We start from the raw sequence: 21,150 nt of genomic DNA, 5'->3' as shown, positions 1-21,150 counted from the left end.
AGTTCCTAAAATTGATTTAAATATCCTATTGAAATGAGAGGTCAATTCAAATGCCACTGTCCCCCCCACCCTTTTCTTTTGAGACAAGTTTTCACTGTAGCCTAGACTGGCCCAAACTCATGACTGTCCTCAGGCCTCAGCTTCTTGAGGTGCTAAGATTATAGTTGTGGGGCACCACACTCAAATCTGTGAGGCAGAGCCAAATCTGTCTTTCAAGAAAGGATTTTTTTGTCTCTCAACATACAGCTATTCACAAAAAACTTCTTGAAACCCTTATCATTTAAATCCCAAACCATTCTTATTTATTAAGCTAAGATGTCAGGCATATTAACTTATAAAACCAATGTACATATTTAATGTAACTCATGTGAGTTAAATAAACAACTTAATTTAGGCAGGGGGCTTAAAGCAAACTTAGAAAATCAGTTAAGGCAAGGCCACAGCTCACACACCACCGCAGCTCTTACTGAGAGCATCTAGTAGAATGGGAATGTGGCTCAGTTCGTACAGTGGTGCCTGGCCTCAGGCTCTATCCCTAGCTCTGCATACACAAAATGTGTGATACATGTCTCTGTTGTCTCTGTTGTGGCATTTGGGAGGTAGAAAGGTCATGGCATTTGCGAGGTAGAAAGGTAATATTTGGCTACATAACTAGTTCAAAGCCAGCACTCAACTACATGTGACTCTTAAAAAAAAAAGAAAAGAAAAAAAAGGCAGAGGTTGGAGAGATGGCTCAGTGGTTAAAGGCACTGGCTGCTCCTCCAGAGGACTTCCTAGGATTTGCTTCCTAGGATCTACCTGCCCACTCCAATCCCAGGGGGAACCACCCTCTTCTGGATTCAACAGGCACCACATCTATTTGATACATAGACATATAGGCAGAAATATCCAAACACCAAAAAATCAGGGCTTAGAGAAACATCTACTCATCCAATGAACTCAAGAGTCTTGAATGAAGCTGAGGCAAACGTCCATGGTAACAGTGTTAGGTATCTTTGTTACCTCTCACAACTGTTTTTTTTTTTTTTTAAGATTTATTTATTTATTATACATAAGTACACACTGTAGCTGTCTTCAGACACACCAGAAGAGGGCATCGGATCTCTTTACAGATGGTTGTGAGCCACCATGTGGTTGCTGGGATTTGAACTCAGGACCTCTGGAAGAGCAGTCGGGTGCTCTTAACCGCTGAGCCATCTCTCCAGCCCTCACAACTGTTAACTCCAGTTCTCTCTTCCCCCAATTTCACCATCACTGACACTTCTCGGTGAGTGTACATGCAGACATGTAGACACAGACACAGATGCACAGACAGACAAGACAGACAGACAGAGAAGACAGACAGACAGACGCGCGCGCGCGCGCGCGCACAAACACACACACACACACACACACACACACACACGCTTAAAAATAAAACAAAATTGATGGCTCGGCAGTTTAAGAGTGCTTGTTGCTCTTGAGGGGATCCGGGTTTGATTCCTATCACCTACATACTGGCTAAAAACCATCTACATACAACTCCAGTTCCAGAGGATTTAAAGCCCTCTTAAGGCCTCCATGGCACCAGGCAAACACATGGTGTACATGCATATGTGCAAACAAAACACTCATATATAAAATAAAATTTAATAGGTTTGAGGCATTTGTCTTGTTTTATAACAAGGTCTTACTGCAGAGGCTGGCCTGGAACTCACAAAGTCTACCTGCCTTGCATTAATCCACCACTGCGTAAATGGCTTGGCTTTGTTTTTGTTTTTGTTTTTGTTTTTTTTTTTCCTTTTCTTTTTTTTGGAGCTGGGGACCAAACCCAGGGCCTTGCACTTGCTAGGCAAGCGCTCTACCACTGAGCTAAATCCCCAACCCCGGCTTTGTTTAAGGTGTGAGTTATTTTACGTGTTCAAAATATTAACTGTAAGAAGGCAAGTACTCAATGAGGTATGAGCTGTTACAGCTGTGATAGTAAAATGTTACTGTACTGGACTAAAGGTCTATTACCTTAAAGAGAGCCACTCCTTGGGAGTCATTTCAGTTTGGGAGCAGGGGAAGGAGACAATGTTAAAGAAAGAGAACTTGAAGCAGAGAGCGTAGATGAGGAAAACTGAGAGATCATATCCATAAACTATAAACGGCAAAGGCATAGTGGTGCATATACATCTCAGTGGTAAGGAGGCAGAGGCAGGCCAGTCTCTGTGAGTTGAAGACCAGTGTAGTCTACATGGAGCGTTTTAAGCCAGAAATAGTAACACAGTGAGACACTGTCTCAAAAAAAAAAAAAAAAAAAAAAAAGACAAAATTAAAACTATTTTTACTAAATCTTAGTTTCTAAAGAAAACTCTTAATTTGGGTGCTAGGGAGATGGTTAGGTGGCTAAGAGCACTGGCTGTTCTTCTAGAACAGCCCTGCAGTTCAGTTCCTGGCACCTATACAGCAGCTCACAATCTTCCCTAACTCCAGTTCCAGGGGCTCCAATGCCCTCTTCTCTTCTGGCCATCAACAGCACTGCATGCATGTGGTGGGCAGACATGCAGGCAAAACACTCATGTGCATAAGATAAAAATAAAATGGTAGAGTTCGCCTAACATATATAAAGCCCTGAGTTCTATCCCCCACACCCCTAGTAAAACAAGTTAACGATTTTATATTTCCAGTAACTTAGCTCTCAGAAAAACTTTCAGAACTCAAAATATTAGCAATGTCTTTGCAAGCTATGAAAGTAGATATCAAAGTTCTTCCATGTAGAGCAAGCCAGGTGGACATTATACAAAAATCTTACAATTCTAGATATTTGCAGGGACATTATGGGCTGGGCAGCATACCTTCACGCTTTTCTTCTCATCTGACCCTTCGGTCATAAGGTAGGCTTTATCTCCATCAGTTCCCTCCACACTCAGGAAGCAGTTGGTTGTGTGACCAATCCCGCTGGGGAGGACTTTATCCCACAGCATTGCGTTGATGACAGAGCTCTTGCCACTACTTGTCCTAAAGAACATGCGAAACAAGGAGTAAAAACACTCTTCACTGGGCTCAAAACAACATTTTCAAAGCATTCAGTTTCACGGACAGCACTCTTTAAAACAAGACAACATCAACCAGTGCACCTCGGAGTACACCTGTAATCTAGCCCTTGGGAGGTGGAGATGGGTCCACCAAGAATCTGGCTACACAAGACATTAAAATAAAACAACACAACCAGCCAAAGGAAACAAGCACTATTAAATATCAGCAATGTACATTTAGAGAAAAGAGAGTACCAAGAAAAACGTTCCTTTAGCCTTTGTTGCTTTGTTTTTGTGGCAATTTGAAAACAAACATCAAAATTGTGTGGTATTTTTCCTATTATGAGTCTAATGTCTCATGTTCAATCTGGGCTGGGTGGTAATTGATTCACAAGTGACACTGGGTGGCTTCCAAGGCTGGACATAAAAGGCAAGGCAGCTCTTTCCTGTTTACTGGGTCACATGCACTGGGAATCTTGCCACAGAAGAGGTCAACTTCACTGACTGCTGTGCCGCACTTAAGTCAGGCTGATGGGAGGTCTGGCAAGGTAGCAGGTTGAGTGTCCAAGTACTGCAGCCCGCCCGGCAGTGCTGTACCAGGCATGTGAGTGAAGACACCAAACAACTCCACCCTCCAGTGTCGAGTGACCCTCAATCTTCAGAACAAAGACAAGTTGTCTCCACTGTGTGCTGTCTGAACTAAGAATCAGTGTGTACAATGTGAATGCTTCTAATTGTCTGAGTTCTGAGCAATTTCTTATGCATGCACAGCAATCAGTACATTTCTGAAACCCAAGGACACCGCCTGTCCCCGTCAGAGATTGACGTTCATCAGTCCACTCAATTCTCAGAAGCTAGTCTAGCTAGCTTCTGCTTTGCTAGAAAACAGCATCTTCTCTCAAAGGTGCACACTTTCACTCCGTGGAATTGCTCCCAGTCTGCCCAGGAAGTACCCAGGGACAATTATAGCTACCTTACTCTCTACAGCAGTGGCTTCTGACGATAGTGCACCATAGCTTAGAAGCATGCTTTGACCTTCCTTCAGAGTAACCCTCTGAAGCAAGAGATGACTCAAGGGCAATGAGCACTGGCTGCTCTCACAGAGGACCTGGGTTCAGTCCTCAGCACCCACATAGTGGCTCACAACTGTATGTAATTCCAGTTCCAAGGGACCAGACACTGTTGTCTGACTTCCAGAGGCACTGCATGTACATGATACACATACATGCAGATAAAATATGATACATATAAAAAGAAAATGAATTTTTAAAAAACCACCTTTTCTCTGAAAGATTAACCCTCTCCTCTGACTACTCGTTTGGGTCTCCCACCCCCACTAGAATCTGGGAAAGCACCAATGATGCCAAGCCCTCTGGCACATTTTGAACCTTAGAATCAGACCCAAGCACAAGCAATTCTGCTCCTGTGTGGGACAATACTGAGATTATGCCATGTCCCACCATGTGAGACTCTCTTCCATAAAGCTTTATGTCCAGCCACCAGCCACCCACGTCCTGGGGACCCAAATTTTCTAACTCTCAAATCATTTAATGACTAGCCCTAACATAAAATTATCCAAGGGCTGCCCTAACTCATTTAGGCTCATTAGCATAAATTCAGGTATGGTCAAAGGAGCTCATTATAAATAATAAAAGCTATTCCTATCACTCAGAAAATCCTAAGGGTTTTAACAAGTCTGTGATAGAAAGGGCCATGAATACCAAATACGCTTCTATTCTAGTATACCAACCACTCCTAGCTTTCCTGACCTGTTCCCAGAAACTTAGTATTCTGTCGTTTCCCAGTGAATTATCTCATCATCTCCCCAGATCTCAATCACCAATAACTTCCTAGAATTTACCTAGGTTGCAATCTAAAGTATCCAAGTTGGCATTTTGGGAGTTCATTTGGATGCCTAATAAGCATACACATCTACATCGCGTGAACACAAGCATCTGTTCATAAACCTACCACAATGAATGTCATGTATCCAAAGTAATCTGGAATTCTTACCTTTCTAGTTAATCTCTAGGCTACCCCAATAATTTTTATTTATGTGTATGTGTACCAGGTGCATGTACTGGTCATGAAAGTTGGAATAGGGTATTAGATCCCCTGAAGTTGGAATTAAAAGGAACTGAACCCTAGTCCTCTTCAAGAACAGTGAGCGGCCCTAATCACTGAGCCGTCTCTCCTGCCCCCTGGTTACTATGGTTACTATTTTATATCTTACTAATCCTTCCTGTCTAACTTCACAAGCCAAGCTCTTCAAATTTCTCTGCCTGCTACCTCCTATTCCCACCCAATCTGACTGACCTCTGTATTCTACACTCTAACTGTTAACTGTGAATCCTCTCTTTTTACTTTTCAAAACATAAAGAATACAGAACTTTCAGTGCTCTGTGAGGGCTTTGGCAAACAGGACTACTTCTCTCTCCTTGTCTTGCTAATGTTCCCGAGTATCTCAATCTTAACATACAGTTCTCTGAGCACATTAAGGATTCCCTTTCCCTTCCCATTTACCACTCTCTGCAAGAAATGGGCTTTGAGGCAGCTCATATCCAATGCTAATATTACTTAGCTTATGGTGTTTAAAGCTAACAAACCCACAGCAAGTTGAAAATATGCTGGTGAAAATACAAATGCACCTCACCTCCCCAACATCAGCTGAGCGATCCCAGCCATGGCCTAAGCGCATCTTATATTGCATAGGGGTGTACACTACTTCTGCAACATCATACATAGGTAGGGAACAAAGTCAGCCACTGCAAGTCAGGGACCTGCTCTTATCTCTTAGCCTCAAAGGAAACCTCGGTTACCACCATCTAGGTCTCTCTTCCTCCTCCCTCACCCTAATCTTGGTGAAGCCTATGTCATGGAGCTGCCTCTACCTAAACTATTATGTGAGACCCCAAGAATACTGTGCCAAGTAGTTCAAATAGTAAAACAAAATAAGAAAACACCGTGAAAGGCTTAGAGACTGACCAGGATATGTTAAGAGAAGGACTGGCTGGGGATGGAGCCATGTGACAGGGTACCCGCCAAGCATGCCATACAGCCTGGCTCAGTGGGCATCTAGCACCACAATATCACACTGCTTACTAGAAACAAAAAGGAAGCCGACACAGAAGAGCCAGGCCATGGCCCCTTTGGCTACTCTGTCTCAAAAAGGCAGAGTAACGAACAGCATCTGAGAAGGATCTTTAAGATGCAGTAGCCAGGAATCCTTCTGAGGTAACAAGTGAGGGGAGATCCAACAATACAACTGCAAAGGCCATAAGACAAGAAGCAGCTTGGTTCTATGGCATGAGTTTAGTAAAGAAACACCATTACTGGTTAAAAAGTAAAAACGATAGTTGAGACATAAAGCACACAGTCACTTGTCTGTGTCCCAAGGAGTGAACAGAGCACTCGTGAGCAGGGAATTGATCGTTTCCTTTTGCAGTGATGGGATCAATCCAGGATCAGGCACACTGGGCAGACTTTTTATCACAGGTCACATCTCCAGCCCAACTCCTGATGGCTACATGAATATATATGTGACGAAGATCACTCCATCACCTGGACACGACATGCAGTGCTCCCTGCTCTCCTCTGGGAATCATGAGTTGAGTCTTGTAGAACACACACATAATAATCCATGTGCAGTTGTATGTGCCTTTAGTTCAAACACTCACCTAGGAGGCAGAGGCAGGCGGATCTCTTGAGTTCAAGGTCCACAGAGTGAGTTACAGGATAGCTAGGGCTACACAGAGACACTGTTTCAAAAAACAAGAAAGAAAGAAAGAAAGAAAGAAAGAAAGAAAGAAAGAAAGAAAGAAAGAAAGAAAGAGAGAGAGAGAGAGAGAGAGGGGGGGGGAGGGAGGGAGGGAGGGAGGGAGGAAGGAAGGAAGGAAGGAAGGAAGGAAGGGGGAGGGAGGGGGATGGAGGGGGATGGAAGGAGGGGGAAGGAGGGGATGGAGGGAGAGGAGGGCAGTGACATTAGGGAAAGGGAGATGCAGTCATTCTCAGTGACATGAGTCCACAGAAAGCAGAAGCATACCGTATACCAACTCTCAGAAAGCCCACGTCCAGTGGGGAGGTGGACAAGCTAACAGCCGCAATACTCAACCCCAGTAGGAACTGCTGTGGGTTTAAGCAAGAGGACCACACAGCCCAAGTCATCAGACAAGCTGGGCCATGAGCAGGAAAAGGTGACCCGAGCCGAGAACATCAGATGAGATGATGACGGCTCACCTGCCAAAAAATGCCACTTTCATATGCCTCCGAGACAGCACCTCCCCAATGACAGCGAGCTTGTTTCTGTAGCCCTGTATCTCCACCAGATCATCCTCGGTTGCTATCCGATCAAGTTCCGGGTTCCTGTATGTTGCTGCAAAGTTGGAATGGTATTAGATAAAGTGACACGAATAAATTCTGCTAATTACACAACTGTATACATTTTGGGTTGTTCTACACTAACACATCGCTTGAAAAGTAAAAATGTTATTTGATTACCTGAGTACCTGAAGTTTTTCTTTTTTAAAATGTGTGTGATGGGTATTTGATAGAAATGTAAATGCCCTCTGCAAGGATTCTGCCTAAAAGAATTTCAAGACTATTAAAAATCTCAGGGGTTGGGGATTTAGCTCAGTGGTAGAGCGCTTGCCTAGGAAGCACAAGGCCAAAAAAAGCTAAAAACAAAAAAAAAACAAACAAAAAAAAAAAAAAATTCAAGGGCTGGGCATGGTGGCACATGCCTTTATTCCCAGTAGTTGGGAGGCAGAGGAAGGTAGATCTCTCTAAATTCAAAGCCAGCCTGATCTACAAAGAGAGTTCTAGGACAGCCAGGGCAACAGAGAAACCCTGTCTCAAAAAACAGCAACAAAACAAAACAAAATTTAAGGACTTGGGGGTTGGGGACTTAGCTCAGTGGTAGAGCGCTTGCCTAGCAAGCTCAAGGCCCTGGGTTCAGTCCCCAGCTCCGAAAAAAAAGAAAAAAGAGAAAAAAAAAAGAGAAAATTCAAGGACTCAGTCAAAGGGATTACTTAATACTTTTCTAGGGCTCAAAGGTACAAGCCACATAGGAACAAAAACACAATTCTAAGGAAGAAATAAGTTAATAGCCACCTATTTGTGCTCAATCCAACCTTGAGCTGGAAAGGACTTCCCCGTGCTGAGCTTCCTACTCCTCAGATAATAAGGTGGGAAAGTCTGTGAGCTGGGCAGGCCCTGGCTCCCCCCACATGTGTGGATTCATTCCCACAGGAAGAAACACAGCAGTCCGAACACTGAGAAAAAGTAGAAAGATATTACAGACTGGTATTACAGCTTCTCAGACCGGGGTAACTGTCCACATAACCAGTGATGGAAAAAGAGTCTCATGTTCACGTTTTTCCCGTTCCAGCAATAAGAGAAACAGCTAGAGTTTCTTTCTGCTGGACATGGAGACCCTTGGTTATTATAACCTCGGACACTTAAAACTAATTCAGTGCTCAAGGGAATAAGCTTAAGTGTCTCACACCTCATTTTGCATTTCAAGAACATTCATAAAACACATGAACTTTGAATAACGGAAAGACTGGCACTGAGCGTGCTCTGTGGCTCAGGAACTTGCACCTCCAAGCCAAGACCACAATCTGTAACATCTTACCGTAAGTGCTACAGTCCTTGCTGCTTCTCATCTCACGCTTCCTAGCCTTTTTTTCCAACATCCCTCCACTTAGGTTTTAGAACAAGTCAAAGTAAATTCAGATTCTAAATCCTGCCTTTTCATTAGCTCCCAGCATAGTGTTTGATCTACAACTGACAGAATGCAAAACAAGATAGTACTAAATTTAACTTCAGTTCTACTTCCTATCAACTATAGGAAACATTTTTCACAAGTCACTGTTAGCTCAAATTCTTCCCAAACTGGAAACAAATTTTTTAATTTTTTTACTCAATGAAACTTAAATTATGTTACATTTGGGGGTTGGGGATTTAGCTCAGTGGTAGAGAGCGCTTGCCTAGCAAGCGCAAGGCCCTGGGTTCCATCCCCAGCTCTGAAAAAAAGAAAAAAAAATTATGTTACATTTGGAATTGGAGATACCTAAAGTTCCTAAGAAGCTCACAGTCTGGTGACAGAGATTTATAGAAACAAGGGGGGATTTTTTTTTCAAAGAAGAAATTAAATGCTTCCCCATGGTCACTGGAGATATTCTAAGGAATTCCTCACTTTTCGTTATAAACCTAACGGAGAGATCTCCTTAAAACCTGAAAAAATCCCAATGGCTCTCTCCAAATTAATATGCTGTGGTGAGACAACTGGGGCTACCTTTGAGCGATTGCACAAACAGAAAGTAAACATTTATCCTCCCACAAAGCAATCACACCTCACGAGAACTGACAAAGCCGGGTGGAGACAAGTACTGGCCGCATATAGACTCCCTGACTGCAGGGCACTTCCAGCTCTGTGACCTTGAGCAAGTTGCTTATCTTCACTGTGCCTTTAAAATGAGGGCAGTCCTCACTTACCTACTTATTTAGGAAGAGTAAAGGCTCCTCCACTATTACAGAGCACACTCTTTTCTGACCTGTGAAATGCTTTCGCTCACTCATCCTTCCCAGAATACAGCAGTGTGAATTCCACAATTAAACCTGGGCAGGGCACACACCTGCGTGTGTACACAGCACTCAGGAGGCAGAGGCAGGAGGATCAGGATTAGAAGCTACACGGCCATTTCAAGGCAAGCCTGATCTCGAAAAGGTAAAATGAAGAACTAAAGTTGAAATAATAAAACATTTGTGTACATTTTCAACAGTAATCTTACTATGTTAAGAGGCACCAACCTTCAACAAAATGTGAGCCCTCAGTAACAAACTCCAGTAACTGGCCGAAGATCGCAGTGATGGCCTTCTTTGCCAGCACGAAGTGCTTCAGTGGAGATACGGTTTCTGCCATTATGCACCTAGGGTGAGAAAAAGGTTAGAAAAGCAGTCATTAGCCTCCGGGTGATAAATGCCTGGGGTCTCAGCTACTGGACAGGCTGAGGGAGGAGGTGCACTCAAGCCAGGAAATCCAGGGTTACTTGGACAACATAACATAGCAGGGCTTTCCTCATCACCAAAGCTCGGCATGAAGAGGTGGTTCAACAGTTAAAGAGAACTGGCTGCTCTTCTACAAGACCCAGCTCTATTCCAGCACCCACATGGCAGCTCACAACTGTCTAGGACTCTAGTTCCAGGAGTTCAGATATCCTCCTCTGACCTCCACAGACACCAGGTACACACATGGTACACCAAAACTTGGTTGCACATACATGCAGCCAAAATACCCCTATACATAAAATAAGGAAGTAGGTGAATGGTAAAGGAGGTGTGGTGTCCCAGGTCTGTAATCCCAGCAGTGACAAGACTGAAGGAGGCCAGCCTTGGTAAACCTTGTTCAAAACAAAAAACCCAAACAAGGGCTGGAGAGCCGGTTCAGTAGGTAAGAGCACTGGCTGCTCTTCCACAGGTCCTGAGTTCAATTCCCAGCAATCACATGGTGACTCACAACCATCTGTAATGGAATCCCATGCCCTCTTCTGGTGCGTCTGAAGACAGCTACAGTGTACTTATATCTAAGTAAATCTTTAAGAAAAAAAGAAAAAAGAAAAAAAAAGCCCAAGCAAACAAAAAACTCTGAATCCTTCAAAATGGTTCAACCAGTAAGACTATACAGCCAAACTGTGAAAGTCTAACGCCTCCACACAAAAATCAAATGTTATTTTAAAAACCATATGATAGGGGCTGGGGATTTAGCTCAGTGGTAGAGCGCTTACCTAGGAAGCACAAGGCCCTTGGTTCGGTCCCCAGCTCCGAAAAAAAGAACCAAAAAAAAAAAAACCAAAAAAAAAAACCATATGATAAACAGGGCAGTGGTGGGCAATGGTGATGCACGCATAGTCCCAGCATTCTGAGACAGCGGATCTCTGTGAGTTCAAGGCCACCCTGGTCTACAGAGAAAGTTCCAGGACAACCAGAAAGCCTGTCTCAAAAATAAACAAAAACAAAAAACAAAAACATTTGAAATGTGCATGTTTCTGGGGCTAGGCAGATGTCTCAGGGGTTAAGAACACTTGTTGCTCTTCAGGATTTAAATCAGGTTTATGGGACCTACACCGTAGCTTGCAACCACCTGTAACTCCAGTTCCAGGGGATCTTATGCACTATTCTGACCTCCAAGGGCACTGGGCAGGAACTGTGGTTAAACATACATACATAAATGCAGGAAAAACATACACATAAAAAATCTAAAAACAAACATTTTAAAATCATACTTATTCTGATACTTGCTAGTTCATGCCTGACATGTCTCAATTCCCTAATAGCAAAAAATTAACCTGACCAAATAGATCAAATACATTTTGGTATTATTTACTTAGTTATAGAAACCATGTTAGTCAGAAACAAAAGACCACTCTTAGGTGATCTCCCACTAAAACGCATGAAATTTGCCCCCCCCCTTTGCCTGTAACCAGTTACTTAGGAGCCTAACACAGAAAAATCTGAAAATTCAAGTCTACAGAGTCAACAGAGTGAGATCAAGGCTTGCCTGGGTCTCTTAGTCCATTCTGTCTCAAAACCAGACGTTTAGAAATGAGTTTAGGGGTATAGAGGCACTTACCTAGCATGTGAGGGGCCCAATCTTCAGTTCTGGAAAAGTAAATATAATAAATGTAAAATCGGTAAAGGCTAGTGACAGAAATCTTGGTTGTATTTCCTAATTTATTTTCCAAACTAGTTTAGCTAAACTGTGTGCATGTGACTCTTAAGGACTTCAGGGACCTGGGTTAGTCAGAGGAAGCCAAGATCTCAAAACATAACTAAGTTATTAACTTTCCCAGTTAGAGGTGTAGAGAAGAAAATAAAATGTCCAGGTCACAATACAGTACAAGCATCAAGAAGGCAGCAGCTTTCGTCACAATTACGGGGTCAAGACCTAAAGGAGGCATGAAGGCTTCAAGCCAAAGTCCCCAAACTTAAAAGTAATGTTAAATCTAAAGTGAAAGACGTTCAACCTGGAAGCTCCCATGAAAAGCCACCAAAAACGATCACACACTAATGCCGGCAAACGTAGCGCCGAGGTCATCAGGAGGGTGGCTCCCTCCAGAATCCTGAACTGACGGCGCGGAGGAGGTGCGTGGGGAGAGGAAGCCGCGTGGGCCGTAAGCCTGCCCAGCCGGCTGGATTCCTACCTGGACAGGCCTTCCCACAGGCTGGCCGCCGGTCGTTCTTGCCCGGCCCTGCCGTCAGGGCGCTCGCGCTGCGCCTGTCCGGAGCTCGAAGGTCACCCCGGGCGTCGCCACCCGCCAGCGGTCACTCATTCCGTCCCAGCTCCCGACTGTCACCCAGCAACCACTGCTCCGCCACAGTTCCCTGGCTGTCTCGTCCGCCGGAGAGCGGGGAGGAGCCCAAAGGAGGGGCTGGGGGCGGATACTTCCGGTGATTCGGATCTCCTATTGGCTGTTGCTCCGCAACCGGAACTGCATATATTGCGAGTGCCATTTTCCTTCAGGGTAGAAGGCGAGGTTTGTTTTGGGCAGGCACTCTTAATCACTGGGTTTTCTGTTCCATCTTATAACTCCTCCCCTTCAGAGTATTTTCCCTTCAGAGTCTTCAAAGTTCAAAGGCGCCATGTATGAAAAGATGCCCATGGTTATCTTGGGGTGTAGCGGGGAGAAGTGGGGAGGGGGCGTCCCAAAACCACGTAGATTCTTGTTTATCAAGCCAACAGGGAAAAGTCTGGTCTTGATTGGTTTTCTGGGGTTACTGGAGAGAGCTGTGTGTTTCTACTTACTGTAAGAGGTGTTACTTAAGAAAATTAATTTGTCCATGATTTAAACTTTGTTAGGAATCACCTGGGAATCTTGTTAAACCGTTGATTGATTGATCAAGGGTAAAGCCCAAAGACTCTGTGTTCCACTTTCCTGGAGAGCTTCCACAGCAGGTGTCCTGGGAGTTTGTTAGCAAATGAGATGCTTTTGCAAGGGAAGCCCCTTCATCTCTGTGAACGGCAGGTACCTCATCTATAAAATACTAAAAAAATGCCTACCTTATGAGTTGTGGGAAAGTGTGTAAAGTGCTTAAGACACTGATAGGCACCTGAAAGAGCTAGATAAATAAAAACTGTGGTTCTGTTGGATAGGTAACTATCGAGCATGCACAGTGAATGAGGTCATTTTGGACTGGGCTTACTATTATGGACAAAAAACAGGGCAAGAGGATAGAGTGTCCGAAGAAAAATAAGAAATGAGGAGCCAAATAGGTGTGTGTTTTCTGAAAGGATGATGTCATTTCTCGGGGCTTTCCAGGACCATTACTGGGAATCTCTGGAGAAAAACTGTCCAAAGACATAGAAAGCACAGTGGTAAGATGGATAAAATAAAAGACAAGCATGGCCTGGAGAGATGGCTTAGCGGTTAAGAGCACAGACTGCGGGTTGGGGATTTAGCTCAGTGGTAGAGCGCTTGCAAGGCCCTGGGTTCGGTCCCCAGCTCCAAAAAAAAAAAAAAAAAAAAAAGAAGAAGAAAGAAAAAGAGCACAGACCGCTCTGAGGGGTTGGGGATTTAGCTCAGTGGTAGAGCGCTTGTCTAGCAAGCGCAAGGCCCTGGGTTCGGTCCCCAGCACCGGAAAAAAAAAAAAAAAAAAAAAAAAAAGACAAGCATGGTGGAGTGTTGGAAAGATGAGGGATGAGGGTGAGCGAAATAAATGTTGGAAGGAAGGCAGGTGTAGAATAATAAAAGCTAAGATAAGAAGTCTGACTTTTAAATCAGGGTCTCAGTACTTAGCCTAAATGAGCCTTAAACTTGAAATTCTGCTGAAATCTGCTAAAGGCTAGCGTTCTAAATGTTTATATGCACAAGACATGGTTTTAGGTGTAATGGAAAACTTTTGGCAGGGAGAATAATAAAATTTGGTATGTTTGTTTGCACTGAGGCAAGGTCTGCCTTTGTAACTCTCACTAACTTGAATCTCCCAAATCATGAGGTTACTTTGGTTGCTGTAGGTACTGTGTGGAAAGAGATTCCACTTAATGCTTGCTCGCTCTCTCTCTCTCTCTCTCTCTCTCTCTCTCTCTCTCTCTCTTTCTTCCTTTCTTTCTTTATTATCTTTAAGTAGAGCTGTAAAATGAACCCAAAGTCTTACTTCTCAAACACTCTACCTCTAAGCTACATGCCCACTCTGTATCAAAGTTTTTTTTTTCCTGAATGGGGATTAGAAGCAGGGGTATAGCAGCACCTACTGGGAGTCTGAAGCTGAAAGACTGTTCAAGCCCAGGAGTTCTAACTCAGGGCTAAGTATAGTGAGACCATCACCTGGGGGATGGGGTGGGGCGGGCATGGTAGCTTGCTGACCCCAGCATGTGGAAAGGGAAGACAGAATTGCCTCAAGGTGGAGGCCATCCTGTCTCAAAAAATACAAACGAAAATTATTTCTAAAAAAAAATTACCTAAAACTATTAATCTTACATGCAAATGACCAAGAGCAATTTCATTGTTTTGCTGTAGAAGTGTTGCTGTATTTCAGTTGTGGTGCAGAAGCTAAGATCTTTATTTTAAGGAATGTTCTATGGGAGTAACAGTGTCTAAAACAGGAGACTGGAGACTCTTGAGTGGGAGTGAACAGTGAAGTGTGCGGGCAGTTTCTTCCTGTTTTCTGCTCTTTTTACCTTCTAACTGATTGGTTAGTCAGGCCCATATGGAGGTCAGAGGCCAATATGCTTAGCCAATAAGTTTAAACTGTAACCTTGCTGGTGTAACCTGTACCCCTAAAAAGTATAAAACTGCTTGTAATAGCCATTCAGGGTCACCTTTGAGTCACTGGCCTCAAGAGACTGATTGAGGGTTGACCCTGACGTGCTGGAAAATAAACCTCTTGCTTTTACATTGACCTGCGTCTCAGTGCCTCACTCAGGGGTGTCTCGAAGTAAGTACCACTGACCAAGGGTTGGGTCTTACAGGATACAAAGAATAAAATAGGGGAAATGTTAAGACAACAGATAGGGGGCTGAAGAAGTGGTTCAGTAGTTAAGAGCACTAACTGCTCTTCCAGAAGACCCAGGTTTTCTTCTCAGCACTCAACCTGGAAGCTGTTATTCCCAGTTCAGGGAATAAGATGCCTGTTGGGGTCCAGGAGTCACAAACCACACCAAGTCTGATATCAGTTCAAACAGGGATAGTTTATTGAACGTTCACCCCAGGACTGATCAATCAGAGCCGCAGAGTAGGGAGTTGGTTGCAACCACAAGCCAGAATCCTAGAAATCTTTTAAGCCTTGAAATCCACAAGTATCTATGCCAAGTTGTTTCACCAAGCAGGATTTAGGGATAAGGGATTTCTCCTTAGGAACATGTCTTTGTTATACATTTCTTTTCTCATTGGTTGGGGTATTCAACTGTGACAGGGGACTTGCCTTGCCTAACATTCATGTTTTGATAACCAGGATGTCAGCTACCCTCGTACACATCTCTTTCTGCCAAGTAGGATGTTGTTTCCCAGGGAGGTCTTGAGAGCTTAAACTTTATTTGACACCTACTTTATTCTACTCAAAATGGAAGTTTCTTAGATTGGTGCAGGTGTTTCTTTTTCTTTTTTAAGATTTATTTATTTTATATATGTGCGTACACTGTCACTATCTTCAGACACACCAAAAGAAAGTGCCTAGATCCCATTACAGATGGTTGTGAGCCACCATGTGGTTACTGGGAATTGAATTCAGAACCTCTGGAAGAGCAGTCAGTGCTCTTAACTACTGAGCCATCTCTCCAGCCCCGGTGCAGGTGTTTCTTTTATGTTGGAGTTCATCCCAGTGGTAGCTTATAAAGGTAAAAGAAAAACCATAAAAGCTCAAACATAGGTTCAGTAAGTGCAGCTGGACAGTTGCTTTGGATCGGGTCCCAGCTTACGTGGCTAACTATAACTGATCTCTATGTTTTCCAAGAACACCAAAGCATAGAACATAACAAAATCTGCAATCTGCCAGAGCATGAGAAAGTTTCCTAGTACCAGCATATGAAAAAGTTTCCTTAACATTATTAACAGCTTAAAACAGCTGGCTAGACAGTCAACAGTTACTAGGCCTTAACAATGTCCTCCACTGACCTCCACAGACACAGGACATGTAAATGGTACACATATGTATGTGCAAGTAAAACACCCACACACATGAAGTAAATGTTTTACAAGAAAAAATGAGTAGGAAAGCAGTTCTGTTCGTCTGTAATCTGTTGGAGAGACTTTTGTAAGCAAGACACAGCACTATACTGGGGAAATGTGATGAATGTTTCTATAGTAAATTTAAGAGTTTCCTCCCTTCCCTTCCCACCCTACCATTCTTTTTTTTTTTTTTTCTTTTTTTTTTGGAGCTGGGAACCGAACCCAGGGCCTTGCGCTTGCTAGGCAAACACTCTACCACTGAGCTAAATCCCCAAGCCCCCACCCTACCATTCTTTGAGATAGGGTCTCAATACTTAGGTTCCAGGCTGGCTTAGAGCTCACAAACCTGCTGTTACAGTCTCCCAAGTGCTAGAATTCAGGTCTGTGCTCTCACTTTCCCTAAATTTGAAGATTTTGTTTTGGGTTGTTTAAGGGACGGTGTCTTTCTATATAGACCTGACAGTCCTGGATTCTGGAACTTACTACTTAGAACAAGTTGGCCTTGGACTCACAGAGATTCAATACCTTTGCCCTCCATGCCAGATTTTTTATAAATTTATTTTTTCTAAGATTTTATTTTATTGTATGAGTACACTGTAGCTGCCTTCAGACACACCAGAAGAGGGCATCAGATCTCATTACAGATGGTTGTGAGCCACCATGTGGTTGCTGGGATTTGAACTCAGGACCTCAGGAAGAGCAGTCGGTGCTCTTAACCACTGAGCCATCTCTCCAGCCCGCCAGATTTTTTAAAAAGTTTTTTTTTTTTTTTTTTTGAGACAGGGTTTCTCTGTCATAGACCTCATTCCATAGACCAGGCTGGCCTTGAACTGCCTGTTTTCCAAGACCTTGGTCTCAAGGAGTACTCTACCACTACCCAGCTAAAATTTGTTTGATAAAAGACAACAGATAACATACCGGGAGTGTCATTCCCCCCCCCCCACACCCACCCAGTGGATTGCTTAGAGACAGTGGGGGGAGGGGGAGGCTCAGGGTATAAAGTTTCTGCTATGACGGCATAAAGACCTGGATACCAATCTCCAGCCACTCATGGGGGAAACAGTAAGCTAGGGAAGCATGTGTTATGGCCTAATGCTAGAGGGAAACCTTCCTGGAGCTGGCTGGCTTGGCTATCAAATCAGTGAGCTCTGGGTTCTTTGAAAGACTGGTTCCAAAGCTAAGGTGGAGACTGATAGTGAAAGCAGCTCACTGTGGACCTCTAGCGACTAATGCACTCATACGTGTACCTGCCTACCATGCAACATACAGCTAAATGCAACATACCTAAGGGCTAGCGAATAACTCAGTGACAATGTGTTGTTTAGTGTGCAGAATGTCCGGAGTCTAATCCCTCTGTCAACAGACAAAAACCAGAGTCATCTGGGAAGAGGGAGCGCCCAACTGAGGAATTGCCTTCAACTAACTGACCTCTAGGCATATCTGTAGGCATTTTCTTGATTAATGTGGGAGGGTCCAGCCCATTTTGGGAGGTTTCACCCCTGGGCAGGGGATCCTTGGTTGTTTGTATAAGACAGCAAGCTGAGTGAGGCTTGGAGAATAAACTAGTAAACATTATTTCTCCATGGTTTCTGCTTCAGTCCCTTGATGTCTCTTAATGATGGACTATAAATTGATAGAGCCGTCTCCTGAGAGGCTCTGCCAGAGCCTGACAGATGCAGAGGGAGATGCTCACAGCCAACCATTGGACTGAGAACAGGGACCCCATTGGAGGAGTTAGAGAAAGGACTGAAGGAGCTGAGGGGATCTGTAACCTCATAAGAACAACAATACCAACCAACCAGACACCCCAGAGTTCCCAGGGACTAAACCACCATCCCAAGAGCACACAGGGATGGACCCATCGCTCCAGCATTATATGTAGCAGAGGATGGTCGGGCATCAATGGGATAAGAGACCCTTGGTTCTACCAAGGCTCAATGCCCCAGTGTAGGGGAATGTCAGGGTAGGGACGTGGGAGGGAGTAGTGAGTAGGTGGGGGAGCAACCTCATAGAAGCAGGGGGAAATAGCAGGTTTTGGGGGGTTACCGGGAAAGGGGTAACATTTGAAATGTAAATAAAAAATATCCAAAAAGGAAAAAATTTAAACATTTTTAAAAAACACACACAAAAAACAAACAGAAAACACCTCAAGTTGCTTTTTGGTCATAGTGTTTGTCATAGCAACAGAAAGTAAGACAATCTCAACACTAAAACACACAGAAATAACTTTAAAATTATAAAGAGTCTCAGGGATGGAGAGATGGGTCATCGGTTAAGACTGACTGCTCTTCTAAAGACCCTGAGTTCAATTCTCACCAATTGCATGGTGGCTCGCAACCATCTGTAAGGGATCTGGTGCCTTCTTCTGGTGTGTCCGAAGACAACTACACCATACTACACCATACTCATAAACAATAAACAAACGAACAAACAAATGTTTCAAAAAGTATAAAGAATCTCAAGGTTAGGTGCCTAGCACACACTTTTAACCCCAGGGCTCAGAAGGCAGAAGCAGGAGAGTTCAAGGTCAGTCTGGTATACAGCATGTTCAAGACCAGCCAGGGCTACATAGTGAGACCCTAATCCCAAAAACAGTAACAAAAGATTCTCTCCCTTTACCATGTGTTCTGGGGACTGAATGGGGGTCATGAGGCTAGAACAGCAAGCACTTTTACCCACTGAGCAGCCATCTACCTGCATTCTTGAGCACTAATAGATCTTCACAGCTGTGCTCATTTAAAGATTGTATTATCTATAAGTACACTGTAGCTGTCCTCAGACAAACACCAGAAGAGGGCATCAGATCCCACTGCAGATGGTTGTGAGCCACCATGTGGTTGCTGAGAATTGAACTCAGGACCTCTGGAAGAGCAGTCAGTCTTAACCGCTGACCCATCTCTCCAGCCCCTGTTTGCTCATTTGAAAAACGGTGAAATACAAGCTTTAGGATGATTGATGTAAAATAAAATATCTTGTGTTGTCTGAAAAAGTTGTTTAACGTTCTATCTATCGTTTGTGGTCGTGGTCTATTTAAGCAGAGAGTAGAAACCAGCTGTGCACCTTCAACCCATGCACGTTCTCTTTTAGGCATCAGTAATATTCAGTGGAATCAAAGGGTGTATTTTCACTTTCTCTTTTTTTTTTAAAAGATTTATTATTTTATTATATGTAAGTACACTGTCGCTGTCTTCAGACACACCAGAAGAGGGCATCAAATCCTATTACAGATGGTTGTGAGCCACCATGTGGTTGCTGGGATTTGAACTCAGGACCTCTGTAAGAACAGTCAGTGCTCCTAACCACTGAGCAATCTCTCCAGCCCCAATATTTTCACTTTCTCAAAAGAAAACGGTTTTTAAAGATGCTAGAGATGTTCCTGATGGTGATTGTTAGAGTATGCCGTGCATTCCTGGACATCACATCAGCGGCAGCTCTCACATGGGAGGTTTTATTGGCAGAGACGGCTTCTGATCAGAGCGTGAAGGGGAAGAAGAGAGATGGCGGGGAAGGGGGAAGGGTGAGTCTTTGATCCGGGCCATGACACATGTAATGCATGTGCAAAGGGATGTGCAGTCAGTGCCATGTCAATGGATGCAGGAGTGGTGCTGTCACCTGGAGATGACTTGTCTCATCTCTAGGTCCAGGAGCTGGCTATAAAGAGCTTGTGGCCGTCCACAGATGCACCCAATGCTAACAGTGGTGGTGCATGCCTTTAACACTCACACTCAAGAGCCAGAGGCAGGTAGATCTGAGTTCAAAGCCAGCCTGTTCTAAAGATCTAGTTCCAAGACAGCCAAGGCTATACAGAGAAAACTTGTCTCAGGGGAAAGAGTTGCTAGATAATTATAAATTGTGTTTATTCTAATTTAAAGTCCATTTGACCAAGATATTAGATCTCTTCTTAGCTAAAATTCCATATTCTTAAATTTCACTCATTTATATAGGACCTATCCAGTTTCTCCCATGTCTATATCACTGTCACATTTTCTTTGATGTCAGTTTGATTGGTGTAGGTTGTGTATATATGGTATACATGTGTTTGGAGGCCAGAGGCTGACATCAGGAACCTTCTAATATAGGTCTCTACCAATAATTTTGTTTTATTTATTTTTTGTTCTTCTTTTGAGACAGTCTTTCTATATAGCCCTGGCTGTAATATTAAACCAAGCTGGCCTTGAATTCAAGTGAGAACCACCCAAGTCTGCTTTTCCAAAAACCATTAAGCTTAAATGTTTGGATGGACTACAGCAGCAATTTAAGGCCTATTAACTCAGTGGGATCTGGTCTCATGCTAAACACATCCAAATGAACAAAACTGAATGGCATTAACTTGTTTTCTTCAGTCTCTGATTGCTATCAGTTAAAATACATATTAAAAAATTTAAGGGGCTGGGGATTTAGCTCAGTGGTAGAGCGCTTACCTAGGAAGCGCAAGGCCCTGGGTTCGGTCCCCAGCTCCGAAAAAAAGAACCAAAAAAAAAAAAAAAATTTAAGTCTGCTTCCTGAAAGCCAAATTCCTTGAATTATGTGTTTTCCAACAAGTATAAATAACTGAACTACCAAGAAGCTTGGAGTGAAGTTCTGAAAAGCACTTCAAGGACAAAGAGCCACTGTGTGCAGTGGTGTAACAGCCAGAGCTTTAGGCTATAGTCCAAACCTGGGTAATGTGACCTTGGCTTATTGGTACCTTGCTGCTCTTTTACAAGAAACTATTCAACTGCTAAGACCCTAAGTTTTAGGAGATACTTAACAGGTTATAATCATATGAAGTGACTTTCTAGGAATACAGGCATGCAAAATAGAAATAGTGAATTGTGAGACTGTTCACTGAGTTATTCATTCTCAGTGTTATGGTTTTAGTTGAGACAGGAGCTGTTCTTGTACCTTAGTCTCCTGAATGGTGAGGTTCCAGGTCAGCTCCTCTGTCCATTTGTTTTGAGGCAAGATCTCAGGTGATCTCTGTTCTACTTCCTGTCTGACACTCAGCCATG

The 21,150-nt window shown here is 43.5% G+C and overlaps 1 protein-coding gene across 4 annotated transcripts in view; it reads right to left on the bottom strand.

The window, feature by feature from the left end:
* The window catches only part of Mfn1 (mitofusin 1), a 46,239-nt gene extending 33,824 nt beyond the window's left edge, over nt 1–12,415 (bottom strand). The window contains exons 1-5 of one of the 4 annotated variants that reach the window (NM_138976.2): nt 12,200–12,415; nt 11,629–11,657; nt 9,810–9,928; nt 7,236–7,371; nt 2,820–2,982 (exon numbers count right to left, since the gene is read on the bottom strand). In NM_138976.2, coding sequence (NP_620432.2) covers nt 2,820–2,982; nt 7,236–7,371; nt 9,810–9,921 — 411 coding nt within the window. In that variant the 5' untranslated portion in view covers nt 9,922–9,928; nt 11,629–11,657; nt 12,200–12,415. Of the gene's footprint in view, nt 1–2,819; nt 2,983–7,235; nt 7,372–9,809; nt 9,929–11,628; nt 11,658–12,022 lie in introns of all 4 variants that reach the window. The other 3 variants (XM_087615662.1, XM_087615660.1, XM_087615665.1) reach the window with 3 other exon arrangements.
* Between the last annotated feature and the right edge of the window lie 8,735 nt (nt 12,416–21,150).

The sequence above is a fragment of the Rattus norvegicus genome, chromosome 2 (genome assembly GCF_021556685.1).
Source record: "Rattus norvegicus strain SHRSP/BbbUtx chromosome 2, alternate assembly SHRSP_T2T, whole genome shotgun sequence".
In the NCBI taxonomy this organism is placed as follows: Eukaryota; Metazoa; Chordata; class Mammalia; order Rodentia; family Muridae; genus Rattus; species Rattus norvegicus.
Note: the sequence above shows the minus strand (reverse complement) of the source record. Positions and strands in the feature narration are given on the sequence as shown.